The sequence below is a fragment of the Mauremys mutica genome, chromosome 1 (genome assembly GCF_020497125.1).
Source record: "Mauremys mutica isolate MM-2020 ecotype Southern chromosome 1, ASM2049712v1, whole genome shotgun sequence".
Lineage (NCBI taxonomy): Eukaryota > Metazoa > Chordata > Testudines > Geoemydidae > Mauremys > Mauremys mutica.
The window spans coordinates 25162599-25187792 of NC_059072.1; the positions used below are offsets into that span (position 1 = coordinate 25162599).

Consider the following 25194-nt stretch of genomic DNA (forward strand, 5'->3'; position numbering starts at 1 on the left):
GACTAAACTGCCCCCCACTGTGGTAGAAAAGACACTGTCAAATCCATGACTAGTGTCCAGAACAGCAGATACTCATGTATGAAGGTTTCAGTAATAAAAACAGGTTATAAAAAAATCTTCATATGTTTTACTACTAAGCTCATTTCTACTGTTTTTTTGCATTGTAATTAGGCAGAATCTCTAAGAAAGTTGACAGAAAATATATATATTTTAGCATCCATTAGGTTCAGTTTCATTTTTACAGTAATGAGCACTGAAGAACTACTAACTTAAACAGCTGAATATGACCTGGCCCACCCCAATGTACTCTAGTTCACTTTTGAATAATATACATGTTCCTTATAAGTAAAAACACTCAATGAAATTTTGAGGTACTTTCTTTAATTTAAAGAGTCTATCATTATTACAGAAACAAAGTTTATAAGTAGAGAATCCTTATAAGGATTAATCCTTGGCATGGTATGCTGCCAAGATACAGTGTAGCTGCAAGGGCTCTATGTGAATCTTCGTATGATAAGTTGCTTTCACACATACACACACTTGCTGAATGATCAAAATACTATTTTTACCAGCACAATGGAAAATAATGGCTCTCAAATAGTCCCTTTACCAGTGTGTCCTGAAATGTTTGTACAAAAGTAGAAATACACACCATATTATACTGTAGCATTAAACCAGTTATGTAGGAAGTTTAGGAAATTCATCTCTATAAATTGAAACTTATGAAATATTAAAATGAAAACTAACGAATGTTGGTTACTTAGAATGAGTTCTATTTTACTGGCAGGTCAGATACATTTTTTTTGTTTTTATAAATTTCTAAACCCAGATGAACTCAAACACTGAAGCAACATACATAGGCTAAGAGAATTCAATATTGTTCCAAGGCACTTACTGAATCTCCATGACTAGATGAAAACCAGAACAAATTAGGTCTGACCAACAGTATATAATATAAAAATAACCTTTTGCTTACAATTTACAAAACGTATTACAATCTTTATCTCTGCAAACCTGCAATTCTGGCTGTATGTCCAGAATTTTTTTGTTTTTAAATCAGAAACTGTTTTCTAAAATTTCAGGGCAAATAATTTACAAATAAGATACACACAAATTTAGAACATGCAGAGATTTCTTACATCTTCTGTTAATATTTTATGATTGCAACTTTATCAAATTATATTCCTACTTGCCCTGTACATATACAAAATAATGCATACATGGTAATCAAAAGTTAGCAAAAAGTAGTCCATAAACTCAATTTGTCAAAAGTATCACTATATTAACAAATGTCTACAAGCAGCGTGTAACAGGGTTAAAAGACATTAAGGCAATAATACTTGGAAGTCAAAAATAAACCATATGTAATACTTTCTTCTAGGTGTAATAAGGCAGGTAGATGGCCCCAGCAAAAAGTTAGGTTGTAATACTGGAATCCACTGTTGTGAATAATATTTAAGGTTTTATGTGGGATGTAAAGTAAAAAGTGTACCATTCTGTAGTTATAACTACACTGTTGTGTGTTAGTCCCCAAAAAGAAAAGAGTGGAATACTATTTATTTAGTTTTCAGTGGCACTTGACTTTTCCAGAGTGACCATTTTCTTTTTCATCATGTCCATTCTGAGGGTGGCTCTCTTGGTCCTCTTGGCTTTCCACAACGGTTACCAAAACCTAAAAACAGAAAACATTTAAATTCTGTCAACTTTGAAAAAAGCAAATTCAGAAATATTAGCATTGAGAAGAATTGCTATTGTTAAAGCTGTTTCAGCATCTCCCACTTAAGATATTCCTATTTTCAGGGACTTACAAAACTTCATGTAGTCTCAATACAAGAGTTATAAACACAAGATGCTTGTAATAACGACAAACATGAACCAGATACTTTTATATTTCACTATTTAAACTCAAATTTGGAAGGTACTTAATCCACAACGCCAAATTACAGTCTTTTATAATTTGCTTATTTTATTCCCCCAAATACAATGATTTTGGAAAATTGTTTATTTCCTCAGGTTTTCATAACTATACAGTGAAAATGTGTTGTAATCATTAAAGCATAATTTTGCAGACTCTATAAACATGCAAGTGAGGATCGATTACGTAATTCGAAACCCAAATTGTATGAGTAAAATATGACAATACATGGACAGTTTCAAAAAGGAAATTCAAATAAAAGTACATTACAGTATGCTCAATTTCTGAAAGGAATATACTAAGAAATTCATATTTACAGTAGCTACTCTACTTTATTGCAACTAGGAGATTAAAATTTACAGCACTAATTGTCAAAATCTTTAAGCGAGGTCTAGTGCCTAGTATAGCTAGGCTGGCAAACCCTTCTGTTGCAGATGTAGCTAATACTGTTAAAGTGCGTTTGCATTTTAGTAATATTTGGAAAGTAACCCATAATAGCTTAATACCAAATCTGTTTGTGTGTGTACTTTTAGAGTTTTATGCTCCTAAAGAATATAAGAACAGCCGTACTGGGTTAGACCATAGGTCCATATAGACCAGTATCCTGTTTTCCAACAGTGGCCAATGCCAGGTGCTTCAGAGGGAATTAACAGAACAGGTAATTATCAAGTGATCGATTCCCTGTCGCCCAGCTTCCGGCAAACAAATGCTAGGGACACCGTCTCTGCCCATCCTGGCTAATAGCCATTGATGGACCTATCCTCCATTAATTTATCTAGTTCTTTTTTGAACCCTATTATAGTCTTGGCCTTCACAACATCCTCTGGCTAATTGTTCCACAGGTTTACTGTGCGTTGTGTGAAGAAATACTTTCTCATGTTTGTGTTAAACTTGCTGCCTATTAATTTCATTTGGCGATGCCTAGTTCTTGTGTTATGTGAAGGAATAAATAACACTTCCTTATTTATTTTCTCCATACCTATTATGATTTTATAGATCTCTTCAATATCCCCTCTTAGTGCCTCTTTTCTAAGCTGAAAAGTTCCAGTCCCAGTCTTATTAATCTCTCCTCATATGGAAGCTATTCCATACCCTGAACCTTTTCCAATTCCAATTTTTTTTTTTTTGAGATGGGGCGACCATATCTGCACGTAGTATTGAAGATGTGGGTGTACCATGGATTTATATAGAGGCAATATAGTATTTTCTGTCTTATTATCTATCCCTTTCTTAATTATTCCCAATATTCTGTTAGCTGTTTTGACTGTCGCTGCACACTGAGTGGATGTTTTTTAAGAGAACTATCCACAATAACTCCAAGATCTCTTTCTTGAGTGGTAAGAGCTAATTTAGACCCCAACATTTTATATGTATAGTTGGTATTATGTTTTCCAATGTGCATTACTTTGCATTTATCAACATTGAATTTCATCTGCCATTTTGTTGCCCAGTCACTCAGTTTGGTGAGATCCCTTTGTAACTCTTCTCAGTCTGCTTTGGACTTAACTATTTAAGTAATTTTGTATCACCTGCAAGTTTTGCCACCTCACTGTTCAACCCTTTTCCCAGATCATTTATGAATGTGTTGAACAGCACAAGTCCCATTACATATCCTTGGCGGGACTCCTCTATTTACATCTCTCCATTATGAAAACTGACCATTTATTCCTACCCTTTGTTTCGTATCTTTTAACCAGTTACCAGTCCATGAGAGAACCTTCCCTCTTATCCCATGACAGCTTACTTTGCTTAAGAGCCTTTGGTGAGGGACCTTGTCAAAGGCTTTCTGAAAAGTTTAAGTACATTATGTCCACTGGATCCCTCTTGTCCACATGCTTGTTGACTCCCTCCGAATTCTAGTAGATCGGTGAGGCATGATTTTCTTTACAAAAGCAATGTTGACTCCTCCCCAACAAATCATGTTCTTCTATGTGTCTGATAATTCTGTTCTTTATTATAGTTTCAACCAATTTGCCCGGTGCTGAAGTAAGGCTATAATTGCTGGGATCGCCTCTGGCGCCCTTTTTAAAAATTGGTGTCACATTAGCTATCCTCCAGTCATCTACTACAGAAGCTGATTTATGACAGTTTACATACCACAGTTGTTAGTTCTGCAATTTCACATTTGAGTTTCTTCAGAACTTTTGGGTAAATACCATCTGGCCCTGGTGACTTATTATGGTTTAGTTTATCAATTTGTTCCAAAGCCTCCTCTACTGACACCCCAATCTGGGGCAGTTCCTCAGATTTGTCACCTAAAGAGAATAGCCCTCACATCATCAGCCGTGAAGACTGATGCAAAGAATTCATTTAGTTTCTCCGCAATGGCGTTATCTTTGAGTGCTCCTTTAGCATCTTAATTATCCATTGGCCGCACTGGTTATTTAGCAGGCTTCCTGCTTCTGATGCACTTAAAACACTTCTTGCAATTACTTTGAGTCTTTGGCTAGCTGTTCTTCAAATTCTCTTTTGGCTTCCTAATTATATTTTTACACTTGATTTTCCAGAGTTTATGCTTCTTTCTATTTTCCTCAATAGAATTTAACTTCCATGTTTTAAAGGATGCTACTTTTTAAAAGTGCTACTAAATGGAATGTATACACTGAATGAGTAAACATTTATATATTTATGTACTAAATTTAAACAAATACATAAAAGGGTCAGTTTTGAATGAACGGCAATTACCAATATCTGTGATTTCTACTGGAATTTCTGTAATTTGACCTCTTATATCAGAGGAACTGGAAAGAGGAATCTGAGGTATAGGATCAGCTGGTGTTTTGTTGTCCATTTCAAGATTATCTGGAAAACAAGAGATTTTAATATAAATATGTTAGGCAAGCACTTTTTGTGGTATTCTTAATTTCAAAATGATGCTTTCAAGTCGAACTTGATTCAAATTTTACCCTCTGTAGAAAACAGCCTTTATAAAATCCATGACTAACAGAAATGTTTTTATTCCAGTAGAAACAGTTTTTTCTTTCAACACTTCCCTGAAGTGCTTGTAACCCAGGCACTGCAGCACTGAGAACTGAAAGTATTTATAGTAAAGTTTCAGCAGCTGAACTAATACCATTGGTCTTCACTGGCCAAACTTAGAGAAATCCACATATTAAAGTTTCACTTATTTCAATATGAAGTAAAGAAGATTTAAAAATTCCTTTCCGTTTTTATCTCCTAACCAACTAGTGTCAAAGGTAACTATGTAAAATATTATTTAAATTCACAGTATCTGTAATATATTCATATAAGTAGCTGTATTCATGCTTTCCTTTCAGCTTGTATTTGGTGCTTCTGAGCAACAGAACAGAATTCATTGTAAATACTTCAGGCTTACACCAATTTATTTTGGAGCTTCATTAATGAGGTTAGAGTGTTTGTGAAAATTAGCTCATACTGTAAAATAAAATGAAAATTAACTCAATATTTATATAGTACATATAGAAGTAAAAGAGTAGTTTGGAAATGAAGGTGAAAAGATAAGACTTCGTTTGTACATTAGTATAACAGCTACAATTGGGTAGGAATAATTTTTAAGTCAGGTTGTTGTAAACCAAACTATTATTGTGATGAAGTGCAACAGGCTATAGGCTACAAAAACTATGGTAGTTTTAAAAAAGGATAAAGAATTTAAGATGTTTGGTGACTATGCAATGCACATCCCCTGCAGCTAGATCAATTCAGTAGCTAGTGCAAACAGGGTAACTAACTCCTTTTGGCCTCCCACCATTACTTCAAGGTAATTCACAGACTAGTAACAAGGCAAGTTGTTAGTTTGAAAGTTTCATTTATATTCAAGAACTAAAATCAATCACTTACCAAGCTTTACACATCCAGCTGTTTTCAAGCCCTGTTAATATGAAATATTGTATTTTAAATGTCTGTAGGATACCTCAAAATAATTTGTTAAAGAATGTCTGAGATTCAAGATAAAAGCAAACATTTTTGGAAGGAGATACCATAAGCAGAATTGGAAAATTTTACACTTCCTACCAGTGGTGTAGTCAGGATGGGACACTTGGGTGGGCGGGCAATGACAGGAGGGTGGGGGGCCCACCTCCCCCTATCCCTTCCAGCAGGCCTTGCGTAGGGTGATGGAGGTTCTGGCCAGGGTCCCCCTGGGGCCCTGGATGCGCACCCAGCTCCGGGAGGAGATGCAGCTCTCCAGCATGCATGAGTCCCAGCACCTGTTCTCGTCCCACAGCCCCACGCCAGGCCTGGCTCCCTGAGGAGGCAGGCCTACCTTTTTTGAGGAGCTCCTCTGCCGCCAAGCCGCACACTCGCTTGCCTGCCCCTCCCAGTGGTGGATTACCACTGGGTCATGCCTAGGGGGCCCAGCCAATTGGGGTGCCACCATCCCCCAATCCGCTCCGCCCGGGGCTTCTGCCAGAGAGCAGGGTTAGGTGTGGGGGCTTGCCCCGCTTCGCTCACCTAGGGCTTCTGTTGGGGAATGAGGCCAGGGCATGGGGGCTTGTGGGCACCAGAGCAGGGGCAAGCCCTGGTGCCTTGACCCCACTCCCTGGCTGGAGCACCAGGCAAGCAGGCGGAGCCGGGCAAGCGCTGGGGCCGGAGGCTACAGAAGACTCAATGTAAAAGTATGATAGACTCATGGTAACAAGAGCTGATAGTTAATACATGAATTACTGTTAAAATCATTGTTTCCATTCTGGAATGCTGGCAAAATAATGCAAGTTCTGATGCATTAAAGATGACCTGGAAAGCTTTTAAAGTTTGTTCACTTTTTCATTTAGTGGTTAGGGCCCTACTAAATTCATGGTCCATTTTGGTCAATTTCACAGTCACAGGATTTTAAAAATTGTCATTTCATGATTTCCGATATGTAAATCTGAAATTTCACAATGGTAAAACTGTAGGGGTCCTTACCCAAAAGGTGATTGTGTGCATGTGTGGGTGGTGTCACAAGGTTATTGTAGGGGGCTCGCGGTACTGCCTGCCTTACTTCTGCGCTGCTGCTCATGGTGGCGCTCCCTTCAGAGTTGAGTGGACAAAGAGCGGCAGCTGCTGACCTGGAGCCCAGCTCTGATGCCAGCACTGCTGCCAGGAGCAGCTCAGAAGGAAGGATGACAGGGTATAGTATTGCCACCCTTACTTCTGTGCTGCTGCTTGTGGGGCACTGCCCTTAGAGCTGGATGTCTGGCCAGCAGCCTCTGCTCTCTGGCCACCCAACTCTGAAGGCAGCACAGAAGTAAGGATGGCACTACTGCGATCCCCTACAATAACCTTGCGACCCCCCCCCACAACCTCCTTTTGGGTTGGGACCCCCAGTCTGAGAAATGGTGGTCTCCCCCCGTAAAGTCTGTACAGTATAGGGTTCTCAATCTTTCCAGACTCCTGTACCCCTCTCAGGACTCTGATCTGTCTTGTGTACCCCAAGTTTCACCTCACTTAAAAACTATTTGTTTACAAAAATCAGACAAAATACAAAAAAAAGTGTCACAGGACACTATTACTGAAAAATTGCTGACTCATTTTTACCATACAATTAGAAAATAAATCAATTGGAATATAAATATTGTACTTACATTTCAGTATATACTATGTAGAGCAATATAAACAAGCCATTGTGTGTATGAAATTTTAGTCTATACTGACTTCCTAGTGCTTTTTATGTAGCCTCTTGCAAAACTAGGCAAATATCTAGATGAGTTGATGTACCCCTTGGAAGACCTCTGCATATTCCCAGGGGTACGTGTACTCCTGGTTGAGAACCACTGGTATAAGGTAAAAGTACACAGAAGACCACATTTCACAGGGGAGACCAGGTTTCATGGTCCGTGATGTGTTTTTCACGGTCATGGATTTGGTAGGGCCCTATTCATTGTCCATGAAGATACATTTCTACTTTATTTTTGTCAAAATCCACAATTTCTTGCTTTTTATAAAAGTAAAAAATAGCTATTCTGATCTTTCCAAGAGTAGTTCGGGGGACTTCAGGTTTGCCTCCAGCTGACACTTCTATTGCATATCTAACAGAGGCAAGCATACCACTTTCTATACCCTCTGTACTTGTACAGTGCTAAATTGATTTAAAGTTATAGTATTTTTATTGAAGATGCTACATTGTTGCTTCCCAGCAGAGTATGGGAAGCGGGAAACAGTCAGTAGCAGGAGCTCAGATGACAGCTCAATGATTAATGTGATCATGGGGTTTGTGAGCTGCTGAGGGCAAATGAGTGTCCCCAAAATGGCAACATTCAAGGAGGAAAGAGAGGGAAGTTGTATTTAAAACATTAGGACTTCAAACATACATATTAATATGAGGCCTGTTACAAAAATGTTACCGACAAAATTAATTCATGTCACTATTAAATTTGCATTCAGGTTGTTCCTTTCCCTTATCATCTTTCATATTCCGCTATCTCAGCACAGCAGCCATCTAACACAGAGGAGGGCAAACTACGACCCTCGGGCCACATCCATCCCACAGGACCATCCTGCTTGGCCCCCGAGCTCCTGACCCCTCCCCCACTGTCCCCCTCCCCTGGAGCCTCAACTCGCCGTGCCACCAGTGCTCTGGGCTGCGCGGCTAGCTACAGCTGGGCTGTGCAGCTGCAAGCTCCTGCCACTCTGAGTGGCATTGGGGGGGGGGGTGTTGGATAAGGGGCAGGAGGTTCTGGGGTGCAGTCAGGGGACAGGGAGCGGAGGGGCTGGATAGAGGGTGGGGTCCCGGGGCAGTCAGGGGACAAAGAGCGGGGGGGGGGGAGGAGAGGGGGGCTGGAGGTTCTGAAGGGGGCAGTTGGGGTGCATAGGGGGCGGGGGCCAGGCTGTTTGGGGAGGCACAGCTTTCCCGACCCGGCCCGCCATACAGTTTCACAACCCTGATGTGGCCCTCAGTCCAAGAAGTTTGCCACCCCTGATATAGCATATTAGTAATGACTGCAATAATGAATAGAATTAAAGTGGAATTGACTAACCAGTTAAGTAGCTGCATGATTTGGTCACCACTAGCACAAGATCATTCTAAATCTCTAGCATAGTTAGGACAGTTTATTACATAGGCTGAGAATTTAGTCTTCCATCCTACAGGTTTGGAAGTTTTTTTGGACATTTTAATACTCTCACAAGTTTTCAATTTATTTAATCAACTTTCTATCTTGTGGTTGAAGTCAAGGCCACTTCTATTATAATGTGGAGGAGCTCTTAATGGGGACCTGCAAAGAAATACACTGGGCTGTGCGCCATGTTTCTTGCCTTCTCTTTTTTTGAGCTTCTTAATGATATGAAGAAAGCCTGTAAGGCTGAGTTTTTTGGTTTGTTTTATTTTTTTCCACATTAAAAATACAAGCCTTGGGCAAAAGCTTCCAAAGTGCTTAAGTATCTTGGGAGCCTATGTCCCATTTTCAAAAGACTTCTAAGTGCCTAAATCACTAAATCATTTTGAAAATGTGAGTTAGGTGTTCTTGGAAATTTTACCCATAGTCTACCCTGACAGACAATGGACAACTGGAAATTTGTCATCATATTTCACTTAGCGTATTTGAGACATTAAAAAATGATTTTTATTTTACCTGTTTTTGTTAACCCCTTTAACTAAAATCACTTGGATGGCAAAAAGCTCCCAACCCACATTTCTCAATCATGTAAGACCTCCTCTAACAGTAAAACCTTCATATTCTTTGTATTTTTAAGAAAAACACCTTTTGGAAAATATCTTCTCAAGATCCTTATACATCAAAGGATAGTCATAATCCTAATTTACACAGTAATAATTTTTTTCTTCATTGCAGGTCACCTTTAACATGTCTACAATTTTGTATGGGGCAAGGATTGGTGAAATGTAATTGGTTGCAATGGAAAGGAAAGAGGGATTGTTCCTAGCAATGTAGCTTCAGAAGGCAAAGGAGAGTCGTTTGAGTGTAGGTAGCATTTAACTCATTTCATAGAACGTTCAGTTTCTGATTTTAATTTTCACGCCTGTTTAAAGTTAGAAGATCTCTGTGCTACCACTTCATGTGAAGTACTGGTGACAAAAAATGCAGAATGTTAACACTCAAAAATCAGAACAACAGCGTAGAAAAGCAGCTCAGGTTTAATTTTAAAAATTAAATTGATATAGGTCACCAGTTAAAGCAAAGGGGGGAGTTAACTTGGTCAGTTGAAGTTTATCAACAATTATAACATTATTCTTTTGGCTGTATATTCAAAAAGGTTAGTTCCAGAAGCTAAAAATTAACCTGTACTTGTCACTCATACTTACTGTAGATTCTGTTTGTTCAGGAAGATTCTGATCTTGCAGTATACGCCTTTCAGCAGATTGTGAAAATGTAACAGGCTTGGTCAAAGGTGCATCTAATAAAAACGAAATTTTAAAATCAAAATATATTTCAGAAATGTATACACTGTGGTCTCCTGAGTTTCAATACCACACCAAGGACCTTCTTAACAAAACTTTAGAGATAAGTTACATTAACAAACTTTTCTAAGAGGTCTTTAAAACAAACAGTATTCACAATATTTCTAAGCAACATTTTGTTCAAGACACTTAATGAAGAACTTCCAAAATTACAAAGTGCCACCAATCAAAATGCAAAATCACAAAATTCCCTTTTTTGCTTAAAATTGGATAGAATTTCCTACAATCAGGGAATTCCAGTTGGTAGGCAACTGGGTTAGTTTTTAGGTAAAATTTAAAAAATGCAATACACCAACTGCAAAAAAATTTATACCCTGAATATATACAACATGCAAAACTTGGATATGCATTGATAGAGTCCACTAAATTCTATTTTGACATCTCAGGCTAGAATACAACATTATATGCAAAAGAAATATCTTAGAGGGAGATTAATAGATATTTATAAAGTCACAGTTACAGACGGTACAAAGCCAAGAATTACAAACCCAAAAATTCAGAGCTAGGATTAGATCTGAAATATCAAAACATGTCAAGCTAAGGAAATGCACAAATAACCATAATTCTTCCCTGTAGTGACACCATACAAAAATATGATTCAGATTATGGCATTTTAGCACTTTTTGTCTGAATTAAATGTTTAAAGACAGAATTTTCTTCTCACGTCTCTACAGGACAGAAATAAGATTGTTTAGGTACTGCAACTGTACATTTTTATATCTTAAGGTGCCTTGATTTCTTTCAGGTTTAACCTTCAGTCCGAATTTCCTGGGTAACACTTTCTTTTGAGATAATTACAGCATCCCTGATTTTTTTTTTTTTAAAAAGCTTTAGTACTCAACCTTAATTCCATTTTAAACAATTTGTCTGCAAATTTCCTTTTAAAAATGGTTCTTACATGGGCACTAGACAAATTCCAACAATGTTACGATGTGATAATTTTAATGATTTGAAAATATGAAGCAAAAACCTTATTTTTTATTTTAAATGTTAACTTTTATGACCAGATTCACCAGTATGCTTAGACGTGCCAAGCAGTAAGAATGTACACACACCTCCTCCTTTATTAAGTTTTTCCTGTCCTCCAAACTCTGTGTACAAACATGCCACCTAGTTCTCTCAACTGCCTGGATCCTGCATATTTCCTTGTGCACCCCGTTTTCTCCTCCCTTTCTGCTCTCTCTTGAATAGATCTGGTTCAACAGGTAGCTTTTGTGGAGACATATTTAGGATTAATGGTAATTTTTTGCCATTATTTTTCATAACAAAAATTTGCCAGGGTTTAGTGCATTAAATCTTCAGAGAAATAGAAGAATTCACCCTCATTCAAAATGGCCTTCATCTCCCATTGTCCTCAATGAGAGATACCAAGTCGCACTCAAAATGGTGGCCTCCTATGCTGCCAGGAGGTAGAAGAGAACACTCCAGGAGAGATGCTCCTCTCAAGATGGTCACCAAGTGGTTTCAGTCTGTGTCATGTTTCATTGTTCTCCATCATTTTGAAAGAGGGCTGTTCTTTGTGGATTTTCTGTGGACCATTATTTACTATTTGCTGAATGAGAAACTTTTAGTTACAAAAAGTAATTGGGGAATTTTTAATTTTTTTTTTTATTCTTTAAATGTAGCCTGGACAAGATTTCAGTGAGTTTTAACTATGTGAGAAGCGTGAAGGGTCTGCATTATTCCATTACAGAGATCATTCAGGACAAAAAAATTGTTTGAATAGGATGCTAACTTGCTTAAGGAGCCCATTTTAATTAATTTTGATTTAGACAAAACTGATTTATTTATGAATTCTCAGAAAATAAATACTATGCTCCAGGAGTAAGTGCTCTAAAAGATGTGTGGAAAATCCAGTTCATCCTTAACTATGGATTCACAAATGGCACTTTCACAACTCAGGTAATTTCTATAAGAATTTTTAATGAATCAGTAAAATCAGGGGTTGTACTGTACGACTGGAGAATTGCTAACATAGTTCCTATTTTTAAGAAAGGGAAAAAAAGTGATCTGAGTAACTATAGGCCTGTAGTTTGACATCTGTACTATGTAAGGTCTTGGAAAAAAATTTGAAGGAGAAAGTAGTTAAGGACATTGAGGTCAATGGTAATTGGGACAAAATACAACATGGTTTTACAAAAGGTAGATCATGCCAAAGCAACCTGATCTCCTTCTTTGAGAAGGAAACAGATTTTTTTGACAAAGGAAACACAGTGGATCTAATTTACCTCGATTTCATTAAGGCATTTGATATGGTTCCACATGGGGAATTATTAGTTAAATTGGAAAAGATGGGGATAAATATGAAAATTGAAAGGTGGATAAGGAACTGGTTAAAGGGGAGACTACAACGGGTTGTACTGAAAGGTGACCTGTCAGGCTGGAAGGAGGTTACTAGTGGAGTTCCTCAGGGATCAGTTTTGGGACCAATCTTATTTAACCTTTTTATTACTGACCTTGGCACAAAAAGCGGGAATGGTGCTAATAAAGTTTGCGGATGACACAAAGCTGGGAGGTATTGCTAACACAGAGAAGGACCGGGATATTATACAGGAAGATCTGGATGACCTTGTAAACTGGAGTAATAGTAATAGGATGAAATTTAATAGTGAAAAGTGCAAAGTCATGCATTTAGGGATTAACAACAAGAATTTTTGTTATAAGCTGGGGACTCATGAGTTGGAAGTAACAGTGGACGAGAAGCACCTAGGAGTATTGGTTAACCACAGGATGACTATGAGCCGCCAATGTGATATGGCCGTTAAAAAAGCTAATGCGGTTTTAGGATGCATCAGGCGAGGTATTTCCAGCAAAGATAAGGAGGTGTTAGTACCGTTATATAAGGCACTGGTGAGACCTCATCTGGAATACTGTGTGCAGTTCTGTCTCCCATGTTTAAGAAGGATGAATTCAAACTGGAACAGGTACAGAGAAGGGCTACTAGGATGATCCGAGGAATGGAAAACCTATCTTATGAAAGGAGACTCAAAGAGCTTGGCTTTTTTAGCCTAACCAAAAGAAGGTTGAGGGGGGATATGATTGCTCTTTATAAATTTATCCGAGGGATAAATATTAGGGAGGGAGAGGAATTATTTAAGCTTAGTACCAATGTGGACACAAGAACAAATGGATATAAACTGGACACTAGGAAGTTTAGACTTGAAATTAGACGAAGGTTTCTAAGCATTAGAGGAGTGAAATTATGGAACAGCCTTCCAAGTGGAGTAGCGGGGGCAAAAGGCATATCTGGCTTTAAGACTAAGCTTGATAAGTTTATGGAGGGGATGGTATGATGGGATAGTCTAATTTTGGCAATTAATTTGGCAACTGATCTTTGATTACCAGCAGGTAAGTATGCCCAGTGGTCTGTGATGAGATGTTAGATGGGGTGGGATCTGAGTTACTACAGAGAATTCTTTCCTGGGTGCTGGCTGGTGAGCCTTGCCCACATGTTCAGGGTTTAACTGATCGCCATATTTGGGGTTGGGAAAGAATTTTCCTCCAGGGCAGATTGGCAGAGGCCCTGGAGGTTTTTCACCTTCCTCTGCAGCATGGGGCACGGGTCACTTGCTGGAGGATTCTCTGCAGCTTGAGGTCTTCAAACCACAATTTGAGGACTTCAATAAGTCAGACATAGGTTAGGGGTTTGTTACAGGAGTGGGTGGATGAGATTCTGTGGCCCGCATTGTGCAGGAGATCAGACTAGATGATCGTGGTGGTCCCTTCTGACCTTGAAGGGTATGAGTCTTATCAAAATTCTCTAGAGCATTACCAATCTGCTCAGACCTGATTTACATTAATTCCTTTTATTTATTTACTAATTAAAGCCATTGCTGGTTTTATAAGTGAAGTATACTGATACAGACCCAGTGACTGATTTATTAGAGTTGGAAGTGTTATCTGTTTCAATATGTTACAGTAGCACTGTGCTAAATAAACAGCTCCCTTATTCTCTGCACAACCCTAGACATTGCTTAGAGCAGCCTAATGCTATTCTATGATAGGGACTGTTGCCAGCTGATTTGAAGGACCATCTATCAGCTAAGGAGAGAGTACTACAGCATACACCAGCCACACTCCCACCCCAACCCCTGCGTTGGAGGTTACAAGTATACTGAAGAAGCAGACAAGTAAATCTTTAGTGGAGAGGGGGAAATAGAGCCACACTTCTATCCCTGCACCATTCTCTTCAAACTATCCTTAACACAGTGTTACAAGCTTTTAGAATACTGTATTTTAAGAACATATCCTTTTTTCAGGAAATGTTGACAAGCCATAAACTCAATTTTTATCAGCACTCCCACCAGCTGTATCCAGGTGCATGTATTAATGTATTACTATGCTAAATGGATGTAGGTATAGAGAGCATACCGATCGAGTTTGCAGATGACACAAAGCTGGAGAGGGGGTGCCCATACTTTGGAGAATAGAGCTAAAATTCAGAGGGATCTTGATAAATTGGAGAACTGGGCTATAGACAACCAAATGAAATTCAACAGAAACAAATGTAAGGTGCTACACTTAGGGGGGAAAAAGGCCTGGGTGGGGAAACTGGCTTGATACCTTTTTAATTCTTTAAAACAAACAAAAAGCAGCAGCACTCAGAACTACTGTATTGGATTGGTATTATTCAGAATTATTTTATTCCCCAAACCTGTAAAACATAACAGAAGAGACTCACTCTGTTCACTTGCTAATACAAATGATTCTGGTGTTCTTTCTGGTAGTGGGGGAGAGGAGTCTTCACTCACATCAGCATCTAAAATCAAATATATTACTGTAGTTAGACAAACTGAGAATGATGTAGCTTTGTTTAAACAAACAGAATTTTTAACAACGCTTAATAGGTCAATTTTTACAAGTCCACAGTATAAGGCATTGTATAAAGAAAAGTTTAAAACCAAATACAGATGCAACAACAGGTTTATACAGCAAATGAAACCATTTCCTCTATCATTCTCATATTTTAGTGTGCAAACTCTTTGGGGAAAGGGCAGTGTCTCTGTATTGTTCAGTAATTAGTTCACTGACAGTGTTCAGCAAATCAAATATCAGATGAAAAACTACTTTCTGTTCAGATGCCTAATGTTCTTCAATTTGTGCTTGGAGGGGGAAGAGTATCTCCTTAGTGGTGTTTGAGAAGTTTTTAGTAATAAGCTCAAAACAGTAATACAAATAAAGAAAAAACTTACTGTGCCTGTTTAGAGCAATGAAGCAAAAACAATGTTTTGTGCTACCCACTCTGAATTTAAAGAGAATTAGGATGTCTCTGTACTGGAGAGCTCTGCTATTGCTTCTTGAACCTTGAGGGTTGTGTCAGTGCCAAAAGCAATAGTCCAGTGTATCCCCAGTAGCCATTTCGTTTTACTTACAGTTCTGCCCTGTGATAAATGAAGGGGAGGGGGGCAGCTCCCTTTTATGGACACCCAGCCAGCCAGTTAGCTACAAAATCCCTGTTAGTAGCTGTTCTCTACTTGCTTTACCTGTAAAGGGTTAAAAATCCCATAGGTAAAAGGGAGGGAGTGGGCACCTGACCAAAGAGCCAATGGGAGGGCTAGAACTTTTTAAAATTGGGAAAAAAAAATCCCTTTGTGTCTGTCTGTTCTCTGGAGAGAGGAGACACAGAGCAGCAATGCTGTAAGAAGCTTTAAACCAGTTATGAAAAATCATCAAATCATACCTAGGAATTACTTATCTGAACCCCAGATAAGCAAGTACATCAGGGAATGTCTAGGAAGATGTGATTAGGTTTAGCTCTTATTTCTTTATGGCTTGTGGACGACTCTGTGCTAACCCCAAAATGCTTTTGTTTTGCTTGTAACCATTAAGCTGGACCTCAAGAAAACTATCTTGATGCTTAATTATTATATTTGCTCTTTTAAAATCTAGCAATAGCCTAAGTTCCAAATGTATTTTCTTTTTGTTTTTAATAAAATTTACCTTTAAGAACAGGATTGGGTTTGTGTGTCCTAAGGTTTGTGCATGTTTAATTAGCTGGTTTCCTTTGTTATCTTTCTCAGCTCTTCCCCAGGGATGGGGGAGGGAGTGTAAGGGCTCGCGGGTACCCACAGGGAGGAATTCTCATGTGCGCCTTGCCTTCCTGGGTCCGAAGGTTTTTTTTTGTTTTGTTTTTTTTTGGGCGCACTTGGGTGGTGGCAGCATCTACCCATCCAAGGTCAGAGAGAAGCTGTAATCTTGGGAGTTTAATACAAGCCTGGAGTGGCCAGTATTAATTTTTAGAATCCTTGCGAGCCCCTACCTTCTGCATTCAAAGTGCCAGAGTGGGGAATCAGCCTTGACATGTCTCATGTCTATACACAGCACACTAATCAACCTTTGTAGGCACACTCCCTCGCAAGTTTTTAAGCCCACAATTTCAGGTTTCCTGAAACAATGGCTTGCTAGAGATTTGAAAAATGTTTCTGCAAGCCCATGGAAATTATGAGAGAAGAGGGGTCAAAATCCCAACTCCTTTAGAAACATAACCATTCATATCCATGGCCTGTTTGCAAAACGGAAACAAAACAAGACAATTTTCTACTGGAGGTAAGAGAAGACTACTATTTGTTATTAAATATTGTTTTCTTTGCTGGTGATGGGTTTAACTTTATGCGACAGCTGTTGCTGATCCCATTTTGTAAATGTGTATGATTTTGATTAAAGATATTATAGAAAATGAGGTAGTCTGGTGTCCAGTGAGATTTAATGATACTATGAAGGATAAAATTTCATTAAGCAGAATAATTTAACAGATATACTGAAAACCATCTTTATTTAACACCACATACAGGCCAGCTGAAGTAAGCAATGCAAAAACGCATAATAGAACAAACAGCTTGTAACTAGATACTATAGGGACAGGAATTGCATCTTCTGTGGATTCTCATTGTCTTTTTGTTAGTTCTGATGAGGGGCAGAGTTGCACAGGAATGCCCAGGAAGAAGCAGGTAAGAATGGACAGTCCAATATGTAGTGCTCATGTCTAATGGCATGGTACTGAAGAGCTGGAACAGAATGCACGTGCAGGGAGCCAGAGGGGAACAAACTGCAATTTGCCTCTTGCTCTGCATTTATTTCCCGTGAAGAGCTCCCTGTGGTACTCTTTTCCCAGTAGGCTCATTTCCCTGTCACAACAGATGTATTCCATCATGGCTTCTCTGTCCTCTTCCCTGAATGTACACAAAAAAGGTTGACTGTCCTCAAAACTTCTATTTCTTGTCCTCCACCTCAAATTCTATTGCTGTATATTTTCACACCCCTATGATGGTCACCATTTCATCTCTTGCTCTGCCTTAGCAGAAGACAGGTCAAGCATCTGCTCCTTGTGGTGCTGCCTGTTCACTATCTTGGTGTAACTAACATTTCCAAATTGTGGCCTTGATGCAGTAGTGGTTTCTAAACTGAGAAATAAGGAGAGAGTCAACAGGCATATTAATGTATTGACCACCCTTGAAGTATCAAGGAATGTCATAAAAGTAGCATTCATTTCCCTTTTAAATTCAAAGTCTAAAGATAATCTGTAAAAGATTTATTTTAGAAAACTGAATATGAGCCCTTTTTGCTTCATTATGATTTAGAAAACTTTTGGGTTCGTATTTTTACCTGTTGCCTTTGAAATATCAGGAATACGAATTTATGTCTTTCCCAGTTTTGATGGAAGACTTACTGGATATTTCCAGAGAACATATAGTCAGCTCTCACATCTTAACAGAAAGTTAGGGTATGTTGAATTTTTAACAAAGGTTTCCTTTTTCCAAAATGTTAGTGACAGAACAAAAAGTGGCTACAAATACCTTCCTCTTTCCATTGTTAAGCTTTTACTCTAAGCTCTTATGACATTAATTTCAGAGGAGTAAACTAACAGCAATATATCTTGTTTAGAGGACCTTTCATCTCCCAAGTCCTCATTCGAAACTTGCTTATCAGCTTATGTCCAGAAAGAGACACTGCAAAGAGATCTTTCAGCACCCAGAACAGTTCTGGATAAGCCTTTATCCACATCAGTTCTGGATTTGGACCCATATGTCCTTTCCACCTTTCCTTGTTCCTCAACAGCACATTGACAGCTTTTTTGATGCTGTCCAAAATGAACTCAGACTAGGATAATATTCTCAGCACATCATCATCTAATGTGTCATAAATAGATGTCTTCCACGCTGCTGTGGAGCAACTGTCAACATTCCAGGCCTTGTTGCACTGGACCTTCAGACCCTCTATCTTCTCCCAGAATTAATGATACTTTGGTTGGCGAGACATTTGGAACCCAGCTGTAAAACATGGTATTATGAATCAGTTCAGCTGGGAATAATCTGCTGGTTGCTCCAGGTTCTCATGAACACCCAAACACTTCCAAGCCAGCTGGACGCACATTTAAATGATGGTTTCTTCTGACATACTACAAAAGTGGCCTGGTAACTCAAGAGATTGTGAAAACACATGTACTGACATCCCAAGCATGTGCAATCCAATTTGAATGGGTGAAAGGCTTCTAGCAAATTTGACCCTTGTACAATACAGAAGCACCTAAACAACGATCACTGCACTGTAATGCACACTAATCGCACTTTTGCAGCTGTTATGCCAGTACTGTTCTCTACCCTGGTGATGCAATGGCGGAGATGAACAGATGTCACAATTAACTCAAACGACATCGACAAAGTCCATGAGCACTGGTGCACTGTTGAAAGTCTGGCATGTGGACTTGCTGGCATGCCTGTAACAGTGGTTAGCATGCCAAATTTTTCTAGTATAGACAAGAAAAGTTCACACACATGTATACGGTCTCTTCTTTAGGGCTTTTAACTAATTATTAGCACTTTCATCTCAAAGTACTTTACAACCAAGCATCACAAATAGCCTTCATGCGGTTTACACAGGGTGGCTGGCCTCTTAAATGAAGTGGGTCCAGCTTCTCTGGAGCACCCAGTTGGGAGTCTAATGAAGGGGCAGCTGGCACCTGATTGGGAGTATAATTAGAGAGAAGACAAGACAGGAGAGCTTGAAAAGGATTGGGGAAGGACTCTATGAAAGGAAAAACTGCATGATAGCTCCTTAGAATCTAGGCTCAGGGAGGGCAGGAATAAACTATCTAGCTATGAAGAACAGCAAATCCCATCAGAAAGAAGACAGGCCCAAGATGTGAGGAGTAGCAGAAAGACTTCAGGAAGCGGTATGTCTGGGGAGGGAATAAACCGGGACGAACTGCAAGCAGCAGCATAAAACCTTAAGAGGAAGGTGCAAAGTCTGAAGAATCTGGTATAATAGGCTGAGACTGAGAAAAATAAAACCCCAATGAAAAAGCTGTTTGAAAAATAAGTGTCTGCATGGTAATCTTTAAAAGACAACATGGTGCATAGTCCTAGTGTGACATTGTGGATGATGACTCCTGTTCACCTGTACATGGTTGTGTTTAATGGAGAGTCCCACGAAATACAAAGAAACCCATCCGTTTAGGGGTGGTGCTCCGCTGAGGCCTGCTCCATTTGAATCTTTTGTCAGAAAGGCCGAACTGCTACTGCAGCACTGAAAATCTTTATCATATAACCAAAGTATAAAGCCTAAACAGCCGTTCAAGGGCATTAAACACAATTTATAATCCTCATTTTAAGACCAGCCCTTGAATGTTTTTGCACCAGCATATTCTCTAATACAACACAACTGGTTACCTGGAAGAACTGCATTGGACCATTAGTTGGGGATTGGTCCTGGTTTGAGCAGGGGGTTGGACTAGATGACCTCCTGAGGTCCCTTCCAACCCTGATATTCTATGATTAAACATGGTTCAATCAGCATAATACAAGGGAGACAGGTGAACCCACAATGACCAGGCAGCACATATATGACAAACTAGAATCTACCACAATTTAAAACCTTAAAGGGGAGAGTCCTCTGCCTAAAATGTTTTATCAAGTCTTCTAGAAACCACAGTTCAGACTTCATTTTTAAGTTCTCTCACACACACTTCTGATGCAGCATTTCCATTGATCAAGCCTCTGGGTGCTGTGTTCTTCTTAGTCTATCATCCCCTTTATACCACACCTTGCATTCCCACCTTATTTACTTTTATGTCCTCACAGTATCCATGCCAGGAGAACATGGCTAACATGTTCAGACATGAGGAGATAGACTTGATCATCATCATCATCATCATATCTTGGGACTGACAGTAGCAAAATAGACAAAGCAACAGCCATGGGTGAGAGCACCAAAAGTCTGAGTAGAAATATATTGAAATTGTTGATTTTCAATAATATGAATTTACCTGTTTTTTACTAGTCTCAAGAAAGACCTTTTTGGCAGATATGCTAAACAGGGGATGGAAACAAAGGGTATTTGCTTTTTGGTACGTGTCTGATGATTTTAAAAAACCTTAAAATAGGAATTAGCTACTTTTAACCCTTAGACTATGTGCAAGCTATACTTCTGCTTGTAAAAAGAATTTAATTCTGAAGTACCTGTAAAAATAGTGGTTTTTTAGATTTGTCAAAAGGTAATATTCTTTTGAATATGTGTCGTATTTTTGACAGAAGCATAGCCTAGGAAAAAATATGAAAACTTTCAAAACGCTTCTCTGAAGCAGCAGCAAGGCATCATCTTTGTTTAAGAAAGTTGACTTCAACATCTCATATCACTGATAACCTTCCCCTCATTTTGGGACATTCAACACACACACACACACACTCTCTCTCTCCCTCCCTCTCCCTCTCCCCCTCTCTCTCTCTCTCCCCCCTCCCCCCAACAGTGGCTGGGGCAGATGCTTCAGAGGGAATGACCAGAACAGGGCAATTATTGAGTGAGCCATCCCTGTCATCAATTCCCATCTTCTGGCAGTCAGAGGTGTAGATACACCCAGAGCTTGAGGACAGCTCTCTGACTATCTTGGTAATAGCTATTCATGGACCTATCCTCTGAACATTTCTAATTCTTTTTTTAACCCAGTTATGCTTTTGGTCTTCACAACACTTTCTGGCAAGAGTTCCATAGGTTGACTGTGTTGTGTGAGAAAGTACTTCCTTTGTTTTAAACCTACTGCATATTAATTTCATTGAGTTATGTGAAGGGATAAATAACACTCCCTTTTCCACTTTCTTCACACCATTCATGATTTTATAAACTGTATTACATCACCACTTAGTTGTTTCTTTTCTAAAATGAACAGTCCTCTCTTTTTAATCTCTCCTCATATAGAAGCTGTTCCTTACTCCTTATCATTTTTGTTTCCCGTCTCTGTAGTTTCCCCCCCAATATACATATATATTTTTTGAGATGGGGCAACCAGAACTGCATGCAGTACTCAAGTTGTGAGTGTACCATTGATTTATATAGTGGCATGATGATTTTCTGTCTGATCTATCGCTTCCCTAATGATTCCTAACATTCTGTTAGCTTTTGGACTGTTGCTGCACATTAGTGTTTGATGTCACCTGCTCAATTATGTTTAACGTCTTTCTTTTGAATGGAGCTGGGGTGTAAGCCTGTCTTCCTCACCCCATTCTGATGCAGCGAACTGCAAAAACCATAGAGCCCAACAGTAGTATTAGAAATGCATCATCTGTTCACAGTGTAACACATTTCTCAAAGAGCGATAAAGCAAAGATTACTGTTTTTCACAAATATACTTTAACCAATGGTGACAGCAGCCAGATAAATTACTCAGAAAGGTGTATTGCTGCTATGTTTTCTACTGTGAATGTAGTTATGCAAACTAACTGTATATCCAACATTTAACAGGCTGTGATATTTGTTAAGTACACAAAAAATTTACACTAATTTCCAAGTAGCCAAAGTGGTGGAACGAAGGGGCAACCTAACTTCAGATGAGACGAATGAGACTGTTGAAAAGGTAGAAACAGGCTATTCATGGAGTAAATGTTTCTCAATACAGCACTTGAGGCAGTTTATCAAGGTTTCTAGTAATAATACAACAGGGTTAACTCACAGGAGAAAAGAAGATTGGGAAACTAAATTAGATTGTTGCAGAAGCAGCCATACTGTCAATTTAAAGTTTAAGATTTATAATTAAATATTTCTTTGCAATACTGTCTTAAAATTATGAAGTATTTTCCCACTCTACAGCTTAAATGTGACAAATATAGCTGAAATACAAAAAACCTACCTTTTTCCTCTTCAAAATGTCTTACGCTTGGAACATCTTGTCTAGCAATGGACATTGATAATACTTTTCTAGAAGAAATGTTTTCAGTACTAGTGGAAGCAGAAACTGTGGCACTTGCGGTTGAAATATTAGACATACTTTTGGTCATGGCTCCATCAACGTTCCTCTCATCTGTGTCAGAATCATCGGAATGAAGAGGATTAGTAAAACAGAGGGGTGCTCTAACTAAAAGCATACTGCTCTGATGATCAATTGTTTCACTGGAAGAGCATTCCACTTGAGATGTGGGGTTTGGTACCAGAGAGGCAGTTTTAATACCATGACTTAAGACATCTGAAGACATATCCTCAGACGCGGATGTAGGCAGTGCATTTTCAGGCCCGTGTAGTGACCACATGGCATGCCCCTTCTCTTTGAGAAGCAGACGGTCTGGTCTTGGTGGAGCATCAGAATCCTTCTGGCTCTGCAGCCCTTCCAGTGAAGCTACTAAGGCTTTGTTTTCCATACTAGAGTTTTGAAAAGAGTCTACAAGTGAATCCTCTGAACTATGATCCAGTGGCTTAGAGTTCTTATCCATTACACAAGATGAAACAGACTTCATTTTAATTGCATGTCCTCGGTTCAAAAGAGTATTCCCATCAAAGCTTCGTGGACCCTCCTGAAGAGGTACTTTCTTAATTTCAAAACTTAAGTTACGCTCAAGCTTTTTCTCCACACGTTCATTGGGTTCATTTTTCCCTGAATGTTCTGTTGATTTATTATAGTTTTCATTGAGGTCTGTTGAATGGTCTGATGAAACCATGTGCAAAACTGGCTTTGGATGGTATCTATCATTGTCCTGCCACACAGTAGTGACTGTCGGATAAGCTGAAGGAGGAGATGGTGTTAAGATGGGTGGTACTGGGTGAGGCTCTGGAGGCTGCAAGATTTCTTCCTTAACATCTCCTTCTACAAGACAACTGCAAAAAAATAATTATGTAAATTCTCTGTATTTCAGCAATATCACATCTGATATAGTTCAAAAAAATTCTGAAACATCCAACATACATTAATCTTAAAGTCTGGGCAACACTTCTACTGCTTGCCAAAAATGGTTGTATAATATGGCTGACAGAGCAGATATGAACCAAGCACAACAGTATAAATGGCAAGGAAATAGTTAATAAGTCTTCCAAAGTATAACTTGGAAAGGATTCTTGATAATGCCACAAATATAACTTTTAAGGCCAGATCTTACAAACCTTAACCCATAAAAATAACTTCAAAGCAGATTTTCCCTCACTTTCCTCCCCACAGCTGACTCTACAGAGAATTTGTAGGACGGTCAGACCTTAAGAACATAAGAATGGCCATACTGGGTCAGACCAAAGGCCTATCTAGCCCAGTATTCTGTCTTCCAACAATGGCCAATGCCAGGTGCTTCAGAGAGGATGAACAGAACAGGGAATCATCAAGTGATCCATTCCCAGCTTCTGGCAAACAGAGGCTAGGGGACACCATACCTGCCCATCCTGGCTAATAGCCATTGTGGCGATACTCCCTGAAAGATTTTGAGGAAAAAAAAACAATTGATTCATAGGAGCATAAGCACCCTCTAAAAGCATTGCTTTTAGTCAAGCTAGGAAAAATTCCCTATATTTAAACAAAAATAGAAATCTTTGGAAAGATATCTTAAGATACAGACTCTTTTTGGTACTCAATCCCTCTCAACTTCTAGCTCAGTTTGTTGCCCTCCTCCTCCCCAAATAAAAGTCTATTAGCTATTTAGAGACATTTTAAACAAAACACATTTTCTCCATAGATTTAATGATGGCAGTATTGTGAATATAGATTCAATTTTTGTTACTCTGAAGGTTAGTTTATACACCAACATGTTGATGGCATAGCTTCAGTGAGTTACATACAGTATATAAGAACAGATTCATCTATTGGAGTATCTGATTTGTTGACAAGGAATTTCAATATTACTTTTTTTGGGAGAGAAAAGCGACAGGGGTAAGGTCAAAGACACCTCTGCAAATTTGTTTTAGTGAAATTTGTAGAGTGGATTTTGACACGAGTTTACAATTTATACTATTTATACTAAGTTTTGGTAGAAAGTTTGCAGTTTTTGAGAAAGGGAGAAATATTTTAGGTAGGAGTGTATAAGATATACAAAATAGGTATCTAATAAATTTTACTGTAAGGTGAAACTGAAGTAACAGGTCTTCTTGATAAAATAATTAAAATGACTCAAGATTTGTTTAAAAAGTCTACACACAGGAATTGCTTGTTATATAGAGGTAGTTTTTCTTCAGAGCCATTAAAATTGGTGGTAGGGGTTGGGGTGGGGGGTCTTTTCCACTATGAGAAAAAGAATCAATTTTCCCTACAGTAAAATTAAGAAAAATGCATTAAGACACTTTCATTCAGCAGATGGTATTACTACAAGGGGAAAATGGCTCAAGCACAGGATTATATGCAAGAACAATTATGTGGTTTATACAATTAATTGCCCTTGTGATGTCATACCTATATGAAAGAGGGGAGGAGGGGGGCAATTTTACCCAGAAGGATGAACTCAAACCTGTGGGTAAGGCTTTTAAAGAGTATGGAACATCTGTTATCTAGGCTTCATGCCAAATTCCATAAGAAACATATGAGGACATTTTGATGCAAGAAAAAATATTGGAATTTTGACAGACTTTGAATACTGTTTTTCTACATAAGTGAATCCAAATAATGGAATTTCAATGTTTTTTGGCCTAACAGCTGGGTTCACTATACATGAATTTAACTTATGATATCTAA

The 25194-nt window shown here is 38.7% G+C and overlaps 1 protein-coding gene across 2 annotated transcripts in view; it reads right to left on the reverse strand.

Annotated features, from left to right (window-relative positions):
* Positions 1-361: 361 nt before the first annotated feature.
* Positions 362-25194, reverse strand: part of PTPN12 (protein tyrosine phosphatase non-receptor type 12) — a 164284-nt gene continuing 139451 nt past the window's right edge. The window contains exons 13-18 of one of the 2 annotated variants that reach the window (XM_044995073.1): positions 22405-23363; positions 14971-15048; positions 10134-10225; positions 5735-5765; positions 4601-4717; positions 362-1672 (exon numbers count right to left, since the gene is read on the reverse strand). In XM_044995073.1, the coding sequence (XP_044851008.1) occupies positions 1611-1672; positions 4601-4717; positions 5735-5765; positions 10134-10225; positions 14971-15048; positions 22405-23363 (1339 nt within the window). In that variant the 3' untranslated portion in view covers positions 362-1610. Of the gene's footprint in view, positions 1673-4600; positions 4718-5734; positions 5766-10133; positions 10226-14970; positions 15049-17117; positions 17690-22404; positions 23364-25194 lie in introns of those variants that run through there. The other variant, XM_044995082.1, reaches the window with a different exon arrangement.